Source organism: Trematomus bernacchii, unplaced genomic scaffold (genome assembly GCF_902827165.1).
Source record: "Trematomus bernacchii unplaced genomic scaffold, fTreBer1.1, whole genome shotgun sequence".
Classification (NCBI taxonomy): domain Eukaryota; kingdom Metazoa; phylum Chordata; class Actinopteri; order Perciformes; family Nototheniidae; genus Trematomus; species Trematomus bernacchii.
The window spans coordinates 11,011,153-11,023,574 of record NW_022987313.1 but is presented as its reverse complement, the minus strand read 5'-3'; the positions used below and the strand labels follow the sequence as shown (position 1 = coordinate 11,023,574).

At 44.8% G+C, this 12,422-nt stretch overlaps 1 protein-coding gene across 1 annotated transcript in view; it reads left to right on the top strand.

The window, feature by feature from the left end:
* arid1b (AT rich interactive domain 1B (SWI1-like)) overlaps nt 1-12,422 on the top strand; it is a 165,298-nt gene that overhangs the window by 12,266 nt on the left and 140,610 nt on the right. Inside the window, exon 2 of the mRNA XM_034124043.1 lies at nt 12,120-12,320. Within this exon, the coding sequence (XP_033979934.1) occupies nt 12,120-12,320 (201 nt within the window). The remainder of the gene's footprint in view (nt 1-12,119; nt 12,321-12,422) is intronic.

Genomic DNA, 12,422 nt, shown 5'->3' with positions numbered 1-12,422 from the left:
AATGGATGGTTTGAGGAGTATACAATGTATTAGAAGTCAATTGTGCATGGGAGGGCCTATTTTCCATATCGCTAGTCGAAGTGTGTTACTGTGTGTGTGTGTGTGTGTTTGTGTTGCATCTCTGCCTTCGTGGCCCACACTAACGCATTGAGACTGCACATGCCCCCGCTCCATCTATTCCCCTGTTGCTCCAACGTCTCTCGGCTCCGTCATGCACAGGTTTGTCTGTATGATAAGGTTGATGGAGGGGGGGGGGGTCACTGTGGGGGCCACTACGTACATTACAAACCATTACCCATAATGGCCTCCTTCCCCACACCCGGCATATCCATTCCCTTTCCCTCTTCTGACATTTATTTTATGACTGCTTACATATCAAATATTTAAATAAACAGAATTGGGGGCTTCGGCTGAGGTTTGCCCGGGAGGGGAGTTGCGGCTGAGGGAGAAAGGGGATAGATGATGACATTCATTTCCGAAACGAGGAAAGAAAAAAAAAAACAAGGTTGGGTGGAGGGGTGGTGGTGCTGAAGGGTGGGAGGAAAAGCAGCAGCGGAGAGGAAGGGGAAGAAAAAAATGCTTCGCTTGGCTCCAATCAAAGCGGGCGGAGGAGGGCGGCGGCGTGCTTTTTTGCTTACGCGTGGCAGCATCGGTGACAGACGGTTGTGTATGTGCTTGTGTGTACGGGCGAGAATGTTTATGTGTGTGGGGCTCATCCGTCAGCATTTCCCGGGGACGGGGGAAAAGGCCCTTGTGGATCGTAAAAAGCAGCCCGTCGTGCTGAAGCAATATCAATTGCGCGGCAACCGGCAATGAGTTCAGAGCACAAGGCAAAGTAACAAAGGGAGAACAAAAAACAAGAAAGAAACTAAGTGTAACACAGCAATGAGAGGAAGGACACAGGGAGGGATTGAAGGTGAGGAATAGGAAGATTTATCTCTTTTTTTTTTCTCTTGGGGAGAAAGTGGGTGTGAAGGGGGGAGGCAGAGTAGGAAGGGGATAAGGAGGAAGGTGTAGATATATGTAGAGAGACAGAGAGTCCCGGGGTGCAGGCGGCCAGTCTTGTGCTGGCTGGCGTCGGTGGGAGGCCCATTACTGTCAGGCTAATCTTAAAATAATTAATTGCGAAGTCGACGCTTTTTAAAGAGTATTGTAATTGAATCCTAAATTAGGCTTGGGAAAGGGGACGCGTCCTGCTTTGCTGCAAGTCTGTTCCCATTCTACATTCACACACACACACACACACAAATAGACATAAGTGGGTTGTGCGCACAGGCGGGCAGGAGGGGAAAAAAAGACAACAGGCGAAGGAAATGCTAATGAAATGCATATTTGGGGAGAAAGGGGCCATCTATAATTTAGCTGTGCTCTTTGAATGTGAATGATTTGTGTGCAAGCGCTGTGATTTATTTTTGTTGTGCAGAGGGATAATTCTGTCAGAGTAGGCTTTATTCTTGTAAACAAATGTGGGGAAAAGAGCAGAATAAAAGTGGAGTAATAAAGTAAATAGAATGGTATGAATACATTTAGCTACTGGCATGAATCATTTGTATAGGGGATGGAGGGGTTTGATGAAAGAGAGATGACAGATATGAGCGCTGTGAGATTGCCTGATGAAATTCTGCGCTAGCCTCCAATTCACTACTTTCTGGAACTTGTTTTCATTTTTTTGTGAGTTTTCTTTTTTTCTCTCATGGATTAGTGCAGTGTATTCCTTTCCCACGCACCCACACAAGTAGGTAGAGCGAAGCCTTAACAGGCACACGCCTAACATGCCCCTTATAACCCCTTCAAGGCCCTTTAGCACTAACCTCCGCACCAAGGCTCTGCTTAAAACAAGCAGCTCAATGTGCTTTCACTTACACACGCTGCTGCCCACATGGCTCCTGCTGGATGACCCCTGCAAAACTATAAGCTATAGAACTTTCTGGATCAAAGCTCCGGGAAAGGGGTCTGCCCTCCATAAACGTCGGCCCTGCTCCATAACTCTGGCAGGAGCCATGGAAGAAAGATGGCACGGGGTGCGAGGTCAGGGAGACGTTTCTAAAAGGCAATAATGGAAACTAGGCAGTCGACACATGCTTTGTGTCCAAGATAAAAAGTAGAGAGACTGCAATCATGTGTGGAATATTTTAGTAAACTCCAACTTATATAAACATTGAATGTCATAGCATTTACAATGCAATTATTTATAAAGGGCTTGATAATACCTACTATGATATAGCTCAGCGTTGACACACAGATTACTTGATTAAGTATCTAAACGGTGTAGTTGCTTATGTATTTCCTGTTATGCTACGCTGTACTTAAATCTCACCTCTGCCAAGTTCCAACACATAAGAACCAGTTGAACCGCTCCTCCAACATGTTGGCCCTTGCTGCCGTTCACCCCAATGCACCGCGCAGTTCAGGTGCAGCTTTATTGTCATCTGTATTAAAATCCAAGTCAGAAATGGAATACAATGCAATTCTTCAGCTCTGGCGCAAGAATCGGGCGGCATCAGTATGACAAATCAAACGTTCCTCATGCTGTTTTCCAAATGTTTGAAACCTATTCAACTCTTATTTGGCCCAGCTCTGACAGCTATTAACTTGGCTCAGAACATCCCATTTTCTCCTGGCTGACTGGGATGAATAAAAGCGGAGCGGACAATATTGTGGTCTAGCTGAGCACGGCTGACTCTTCTGTCTCTGTGATCCCTCTATCAATAAGGAACACAGGCCTGTCAGAAGGCCTGCCAACTGTCTGGCTGTCCATGCAGCCTGCTCTCTACGCAACATCTGGACACAGATGGTACGCACTGATCGCACACTCACACACACAATACTTATACACATGTTTTGCTGATTCTGGCAGACTTTCATAGACATACTGTTCATTTACAGGTTTTTGAAACAGTAATTTGTGTGTGTGTGTGTGTGTGTATGTGTGCCTCCATGCATCCACAAACATATTCAACTTACATATTTAGTGCTTGACATGAAAATTCCAATCTACAGTGTAGGTGAAAACATACAATACATTGTCAGAATCAGACACATGGTGAAATGTGTGTTACTGCTAAAGGATCCTTGGGGTCTCCTGGGAAATATGCACGTCTCTTTAATATGTCTGGCCTTTAATAAAAACCTGAACATCAAAGGTCGGTCAAGGTTCAGTGTGTAAAACAACTCATGATCAGGGTACTTATTCTGGCCACAGACGTGTGCTTGCTCTGATTTAGATACTCTGTGTGGTTGCATTATTAATCAATTCTGAATTAGTTACTGTAAGATTTAGCTATCGTTTGATTTGATTTTCTCATATAGTAAAAATATATGAGGATGATGAAAACGAAACTACTAAGGACCAATACCTGACAGCCAATATTTATGGGGTTCTGGTGTGGCCAGCAGATATCCAAGCTAAGACTTCTTGGTGCGCTGCTCCAAGTTCACAGTTCGATTAGCAAGTGATTGTTTCACAAGTAGCCTGTTATAAAAAATATGTAAGCTTATAAAAAGCAAAATATTCATCAGACGATGGCCAATGAGCTCCGGGATTGCATTTCGGCCACTATGTTTTTTAATTTTTTCTCTCCTCACAGAATGTGTTAACAAAAGCCTGCTTGAACGTGATTGGTCAGTTCGGCTTGGACTAAAAACAGACACTACAGTAGACACTTCTTATACCAATGCCTTGTGCTATTACCTACACATTCTTTATATGAATGTACGGTCTATTTATATACATTATTTTCAGCACCATGTACAAATCTCAATATGGTCTTTTATAGTATTCATATGGTCTGGCACATTCAGTCCACCGTAAACATGGCTGCCCTGGGGCATAGCAATAATGGGACTGAATGGTGGAGTTAAGTGTGAGTCAGAGGTGTGTATGTGCAGTCAGGGCAGGCCATGCATCAGGGCTCCCACAGGCTCACATTGATCGACCCAGTTCCCCCCCCCACCTCATGTTCCCAGCCAGCATCAGTGATTGATTCCCAGTCAGGGCCCTGGAGATGGGAGGCCTGGCCTGGGCTAACAGAGCCTGGGGCCTCCCTGAGGATGACCTGGAGGGACTGGGGCGGGAGGGAAGCCTATTTCCAGGGCCCCTTACCCAGGTGGAGGAGCCCATTTCTGGGAAAGTCTTCTCAGCGGGGTGCAGGAATGGAGGCTCACATTCATTACGGGAGAAAATGAAGGCCATGTCTGCTGCTGCTGTGACCGCTTTATTGAGCTGTGGGGAAAAACAAGTGTGTGTTTGAGTGTATGTATGCAAGAGGTGAGGAGATATTGGTGCATAGGGGTTTGGGGGGAGTGAATACCACCTTAACATGCTTTCACACAGTCCTTCATACACACCGACACACTGTTCTATTACCACTGAAAGCTGGAATACATTTTCTGTTTCCACTTACAATGTTCAAGACTCTAACCTGCTGTGTTCCCATTCACACCGAACACCACCGCCGCCGCGAGTCAACAAGCCCCTCTCCATGTCATTTTACAGGCGATAAAGTGACATAGAGTAAAACGGAGGGGGAAATAAATTATATGAAAATCCATTTTTTTCTAATTAACTTTGTAAATTTCCCGCTGAGCTATCAGACGTGGGGGCCCGCCGTGTCGTGCCGAGTCCGATAATGAAATCAATTTGGTTCAAATTGTTTCAGGTGACTTTTAATGAGTATCTAATATCCGCCTGAGGAAGGAAGGTCAGGATATTTGTTTGTTATTTGTGTTTTTTTTATTTAAGTGATGGATCACTTGCAGGACAAACATGGATGGTTTCACCCTGGAGGACTGGGCAGTGATCCAAAACAAACAGCCTGAATATAAATCCTTGTTTTTTTGGTAGGAAGCCCCCTATAACTGCACCGCGGGTATGACCTGCTTTGACAACTTGCTTTTTATAGATACTGTATTATTACTTCTTATTAAGTGCTTCATGAAAGATATTATTTTTTTTGAAATATTACACCTGGGTTTCAGGAAGAGAATCAGGGAGGAAAGTTGGAAAAGAGCCTAATAACAGGGACGGGGGCTTATTGTGGTTTTTCTTCAGATGAAGCTTTCATAATTGACTCTGCTCCCTCTCCCTCAATGGCCAGCCTCCCAGCCTGAGGAGCTCGTTAAGCTTTGCCTTACAGGGAAGACTAATGGATGGCAGAGAATGCCCCCTCAGGACCCTTTAGCATCGTTTCCGTTGGTCTGCTCACTTAGTATTCACTTATGTATTTTCACCCTACTCTGAGCACAATATCATGAATAACCATTGCTAATTCATAAACACACTTGGCGATACGGGACCTCGTTCATAATTATCCAAGCTGCAGAAAAGCAGTTCCTCTCCAATACCATTCCATTAGCAAAGGTGGTGATTTCCTTGAATAAGGGTGGAATCTAGCCTGCATATTTAATAGCAGCATTTCAGCTCGGCTCGGGGGGGACGTGGGAAGCAAAAGGGCAGCACATTTACTCAAATAGCGTGTTCTTTCTCTCTTTAGGGCAGATGGGAGTTATTGTTCTTTTCCTGTCCCCCTTTTTCGCTCTTTCATTTGGTTGTGTAACAGCATCTCTCCATGGGGTTCTGCGGACTGGGGAAGTGCATTCCTCTCGTTCCACCACGACCCTTATATGACATTTTTTTTTTTCTGCGGCCCTCTGCTGTCCCGGGGTTTGCGGCAGGCAGGAAACACACAGGACTGAGCGACAAGAAAAGACTTGGAATGTAGCAGGGCTTCAGAAACGGTGTAAAAATAGGCTAGCAGCGCCGCAAGAGGTGCTCTCCCTATATGTATATCCTGAAAGCATTTCATTTGCATTGGTTTCAAAGTGATAGTAGTACCGCCACACCGTCTAACCTAGAGGCTTTTCAGTGGATTTTCTTCCGAGCAGAGACACTTTTTTCAAGGGAAACACTGCTGGTTTTCAGCAAGAATGTTAGATGATTTAAAAACACATGCTCAGCACATGAAAAACACTGTGAATGTGTTAGGAGAGAAAGAATGAGGATCTCTGACCAGACTTGAAAAACACTACAAAATGTCTCTTGGAAAAAGCTTCTTGCTTTAACTAGAACTGGCGCAGGTTAATCTTCTTTTTATTCCTTAAATAAACGGGGGAAATCAGAATGAATTTATTCTTGGACAACTGCATCCTGGCAGGAGATTTGACTGGCAAATTTGTGGTCTGTGTTCTCCCACACTCAACTGTTTGCAGACGATCGCATTTTATTTGTTTTCATTCCCTAATGGTGTTTCGCAGTCTTGTCAGCCACGTCTTGTTTTGTCATTGAGGGTTTTCTCTTTTTTTTCTTTCTGTCCCTGACGCTTCTTCAGCTCTCAGTCTTGGCGAAGGAAAAGGGCTCCGACGACCCTGCGACCCCAATCTCACTTGAGACAGATGAAGCAGCCTCTCTCCTTCTCATGCTCCCTCCCCTCTCATCCCCCCCCCCCCCCCCCCCCCCCCCCTTGCTTAATGACGTCTTTGTGCCCGGGCCGTGACGAACCGAACGCTCGGGAACTTTTTTGCACACAGGCGGGGGCTGGAACGGGTCGGTGTGTTTCCGAGCACCCTGATGTGCGTCTGTGGTGTAAATATTGGTGTCAAACTCAGAGGGCACACCGATCAACAGCTCCGAGGACGACGCAGGAGAGCGAGCAATTATGTGCATTGCGCCAAACACAAAAGCACGCCAGTCGGCCGCACAACAACAACCTCTTATCTGGCTTTCTTTCTTTTCACAAAGAATCGCATCGTTGCAGAACATATACGTTTCCTTGTGTCTCCTTTGCGGCTGTCACTCCCCGCTCCTCTCTCTCCTCAGATCATTTCATGCTTCTCTTTGCTAGCCAGCCTGCATGCCTAGCTGCCCGTGCCATCCAGGCATATTGGGGCTGGGGGAAGGCAATTTGGATCTGCCCAGCTCCCGGCGGACCAGTGCTGCTCTTCATTCATTACCAGACTTTTTACTAACAAGGCGCGCGTGCCGAGATGCCGGACGAGATTGCGTTTTAAGACATAATTCACCGAATTTAGTCCTCTTAGCGATTCAGCGGTCACATGGGAGCGCCACGATGCACACCGCTCAGCTACTTCCCTCTAGCTTACACGATAAGTTTTCAGGATGGGGGTAACTTGATAGGAAAGATCTGTCAAGGCTAAGTGTTGTGTGGTGTTAGTTAAGTGAAATGAAGTGATGGACCCATACTAAGGAGTGATCTATTCCTCCCTGAGGCCCGGGCAGCAAGGAGTTAACAGCTCCTCTCCTCTCCGCTTGATGACATCAGTATTGTCTCTGCATCCATGAAATTAATTTTTCTAATCTTAGTCAGCAGGAGCGGGGGAATTTGCACACATTAATATGGAACTCGATCTGTACTCGCCCACTGCTGCAGTCTCCTCTTTCTCTCTCCCCCCCCCCCCTCTCCTATGTTTTTCTCCTTTCCATCCCATTCTATTTCTCCTCTGTTTGAAACAATAGGGCCCAAATGCACATCCTGAAATGCAGAGGTTTGTTCTGAAGGCCGGGGCATCGCTGGGGCCCCATAGTGTAATAGGAATGGGCGAGAGCTCTGCTGCGTGGTATAAATAAAACACATAAAAGACAAGGCTGATTGTCCCAGCAGACCGACCGGCTCTGGCTGCAGCATGTTGATTCTCCTGAGACAGACGCAGAGGATAAAGAGGATCCATTGACAATAATTATCCTTATTTGTTTCTCCTTACAAATGCACACAGGCTCAAACGCTTTCATTACACAGGTATAAAAAGCCGGCGTTCAGCAGTAGCTCCTACAAGAAAAACACAAGATAATCAATACCCAAAAGGCATCTTGGGGCTAATTTTCATACACAATCAGGCTTGATGCGTTTTTCTATGGTGATATTCAGAACCATTTTCACATGGCAGTAATTTGCACAATGTGATTGCTGAATTGGTTTTTATAATATAATGGCTGAAAAATATGAATCCTGCTATATTTGTAGACTGAAGCTAAGTACAGGGAGCTTTAGAGCGCCAATACTCACTGCAGCTGCTGGTTCTTTGGGATTTCATAGGAACTGTTGCCTACCCAAGTCTGTTCTAATCTAGACAGAATGAAACCACAAGGTGATATGACGGATCATAATGGTTGAATTGCTATTTTGGAGGTTCAACTATTTATGTAGCAGTAACCGTCTCTCAACAAAGCAGGTTGTTCATCATTTTTATTGCAGGGGAAAGAACAAACTGAGGATTTGAGTGGAAACATGTAAACAGGTGCAGTCAATACAGTTGCTATACATGTGTGTGAGTCTGTGTGTGAGCCTGTGTGTGAGCCTGTGTGTGAGCCTGTGTGTGTGTGTGTGTGTGTGTGTGTGTGTGTGTGTGTGTGTGTGTGTGTGTGTGTGTGTGTGTGTGTGTGTGTGTGTGTGTGTGTGTGTGTGTGTGTGTGTGTGTGTGTGTGTGTGTGTGTGTGTGTGTGTGTGTGTGTGTGTGTGTGTGTGTGTGTGTGTGTGTGTGTGTGTGTGTGTGTGTGTGTGTGTGTGTGTGTGTGGTAAATAACCGGAATGAAGGCCTGGTGCAGACAGGTGATGATTTGGGCATCTGGTGTGAAGGACGAGGGCAGCAATAGCCACAGGGACAAAGTGTGTAAGTGAGTGTGTGTTTCTGCGCGCCAGCCTTGTTTGGAAGCACTTTCATTCCCCACGACTGATAAATCAAAAGAATTTTTCGCTCATTCAAAATGAATTTGGAATAATAGCCATTTACCAATATTGTTTTATGTCTGTTTGATCCCAGTGTGTGTCTCATAATCCACATCGCCGAGCCTTTTGTGTCGAGCATTTTGTCTCTTTCTGATTAGCAACTTAGAACATTAAAGCGAGAAGGAATACAATCATTTTTTTGCAACATAAAAATGTTGTCGATTGAGCTCAGAAAAGCAATTTAGCAGGTTTCACCCCACAGTAATTTCACCCATGTTCTGTTTTAATGGCTTTGTTTTGCAAAAAAAAGAGAAAAAAAACCCTCACGAGAGTCAGAAAGCTGGAGAGGAGTTCATAAATTGAATTTTAAATTTAGCAGTTGAATTACTATTGTCTCCCTTGCCTCCTCCCCTTCCTCCATTGAATGGCATGCCCAGATGAATAAAAGTGAAAAACACATTTTGAAGAAAATAAAAAACAATTTCTCTGTATTCCCTCAAGTTCTTTATCTGCTGTCCCTCCCGGCGCAAACACGATTCACTTTGTGTCATATTCCTAATTTTTTTTCCTAAGTACAGTCATTTCTCTGAGGAGGGGAACAAAATAATGTTTCAATTTTATGAAGAATTGTTGTCGGGGCTTTTTTCTTTATGCCTGGGGTTGTGAGGGAAACGGTGGGCATATCTCTAGGAAAAGATAGTGGGCTGAAATCTCATTTACTGGAACTTGTCATGAGAGTAGATATGAGGCTCTGTTTGGGGAGGCGGAGAATCATTTTTTTGCCTCCGTGGACAGGTGTGGATAATGCCATGTGTGGAAGATGGAGCTCTATCATTTTATTGAGGCCGTTTTATTTAAGAATTTCCCACAAGTGCGGGAGAGAGTGGGAGAGAGATGAGAGGGATCAACAGTGAGAGCCGCTGCAAGATTCTACTAATACACTTTTTTGTGCCTGTGTGTGTGTGTGTGTGTGTTTAATGGAGCGTCCACTTGTGCAATCCCAAAACTCTGAAGTTGTTTTCTGTGTCCAGTGCCTTTCTAAGTGCAGCAGTTTTTTGTATATTATTTTGCGTTTACACTTGGCAGCCATGTGAGAGGATTTACTTGTGTAGCGCTCAGCAGTTTTGGCAAACGGAGGACCTCTCGAGATGGATTGGTGAACTGGATGGAGCCGGGGTGGGTGTGTGTCCCGTATCACGAGTGGCACAGTGCCCTGGATATTTAGAAACTGGAGAGTGTCGCCTTTTTGCTTTTTATTGCTTAGTGGACCTGTGTGTGTGTGTGGGGCTGCCTTGTGAGGGTGCAAACATTTGAGCTGATCATGTGGTGCCCATTGCTCGAGAGTCTAGAGGAAACACCATTATTGCTACATTAAAAGCACATGACCAGAGTCAAATTTAGCCCATCCAAAAATACTATTCCTTTGATATTCAGTTGGTTTGACTATTTGCAATTCTTAGTTCAGACGCTGTTGAGGACTTCATCTATTTTAGTTGCTGTCAAAATGAAGTTATTAGGTCACTCTAGTTCCAGTTCAGTCAGGATCTTCATTGTTTTCCTGAGCAATAAGTAGCCAAGAAAAATAATATCAATCAAGAATTAGAAATGGAAGTATATCCATCATTATTTCAAAAAGGATATTCATAATTTTCTTCCGAAAACATTTTATTTTTTACGGGTTTTACACTACATTGGCTGATAACTGTAATTATTCCCTAATGTGCTTCACTCTAATGCTGGCAATCATTCTGTCATTAGGTGTCAGATTTGTCCAGAGCTTAAATATTTCATTTTAATGTCAGAGCTGCTTGTGCACTCTTTGACTTTAGCAACACGATGCTTATTAGCAGTTTCAAATATGAAGGGGGGGAGGTAAGTAGAGAGTACCGAACAGGAAGTGGACTTCAAAAAATGCATTACACACAGACATAGCAAATGTTTTCTATCTTTCTTAGGATTAGGCTCTCAAAAATCCTGGTGATGCAGACCTTTGCAGGATAACCCCCCATTCTCCTCCATGCTGTTGAAGAACTTTTAGACACCCCAGAGTACTCATTTCTATCTCTCTTGCACGTGCTCTGGTTTTCTTTTGCGATCCCTCTCTCTCTCTTTCTCCTTTGCACTCTGTGAAATAGTCCAATGTACTCCACACACATGCCTCAGTAGACAAAACCACTCTAAAGCTAGAGCGGCGTAACCGTCCGCACGTAACCCGCTGAATAAAGTGCTCCCATCCCCTGACATGTCTGCTTGATATTAGCCCGGCAATATGAGGCAGCGGCAATTTCTCCTCTGCGCTAGACGAGGTGATATTGAGTTGGGAAGAGGAGAGGGAACTGAGGAGGGAGCTGGTGGTGGAAGAGGAGAAGGAGGAGGGGGGTGGGGGGTCGGGGTTAGTTAGAGATGAGAGGAGACGTGAAAGTGTGTGTATGTGTGTAAGAAACAGTAGGAACAAAATGTCATAAATCACACATGATCCTACACGGCGGAGACAAAAGGGAGAAAGCATGAGAGGAGAGATAGAAGAAGAAGAAGTCCACATTATCTGCCCCGGCACACAGACAAACACGTCGCTACGGGTGACGGATTATCATTAGCCGGACGCACTGTACTGGAATTTTCAGATGGCTCACTGAGACCCAAAACAACCTCTTAAAAAGACTCTGAAATACTTACAATGGGATAAATCGCCCATGACACCTTCTCTTTCTTCTCTTCGATTGTGTTTTGTGTTCATATAAGAAGCTAGCTCCGAACTTCGTGTACTTTGACTGCTTCGCTGCCTTGAGTTCCCTCCTGGGATTCAAACTCCAAATGCCTCGTCACCATTGTAATGCACAGTTTGAACCCCTGCCATACTCTCAACACTTAAGTGTTTTTGTTATTTGAATTCAGAAGAGCATGAACGCTAATGTAATTATCAGTATTCCTGCCAGTGAGCAGTAAGCAACGACATGCAAGCAAGCGAGCGATCGCTGCGCGGCGATTAGTGGCACGGCTGGGCTGTGGTTGTGGGAACAAGGCCATTTATTGCTCTGGCTTCCCATCGCTTTAAACAACATTTACAACACTTTTAAAAAGCCTTTCAGACATTAAAACAAAGATACAAGCTGTAGGTTTTAATTAAATCATTATATGTTGGCCCTACTCCAGCAAACGTAGCTCCTGATAGCTTTACGCAATAAACATCTTTGCTTACTTAATTCCATTTGTAGTTCATTTATGACCTGTACACTTTAATTTAAGGCTTTTGCTCGCTGTACTGTTATAAGATAAATCAATGGCGGCTGTGGTTTGTAGTGCGTGCGCTAAGTGGACTTGTGTCCAACTTGGCAGACTCTAGATGAATTATTAACCAATCACGAAGCATCGTCGGGAATGAATGTAAATTATTATCCAATAAGAATAGCATATCATTAATCCCTCTTTCCCCCGCTACAGGTGTCCTCCATGGACTTCATGGCTATGAAGCGCTCGCAGCTGTACAGCATGGCCAACAATGCCTACTCCAGCCAACAGCAAGGGGGCGGGCCTTACCCTCCAAACCAGCCATACACATCGCCTCCTCCGCACAGATATCCAATGAGCATGCAGGGGAGGCCTCAAATGGGCATGGCCGGGATGCAGTACCCTCAACAGCAGGTATGTTAACAAACATTTTCGTGCAATTCATGAATAAGCCCCCTCCCCCCTGTGGTGCTGATCCAGATAATTTGTAGCTGGTATTATTAGCGATATTGCTGC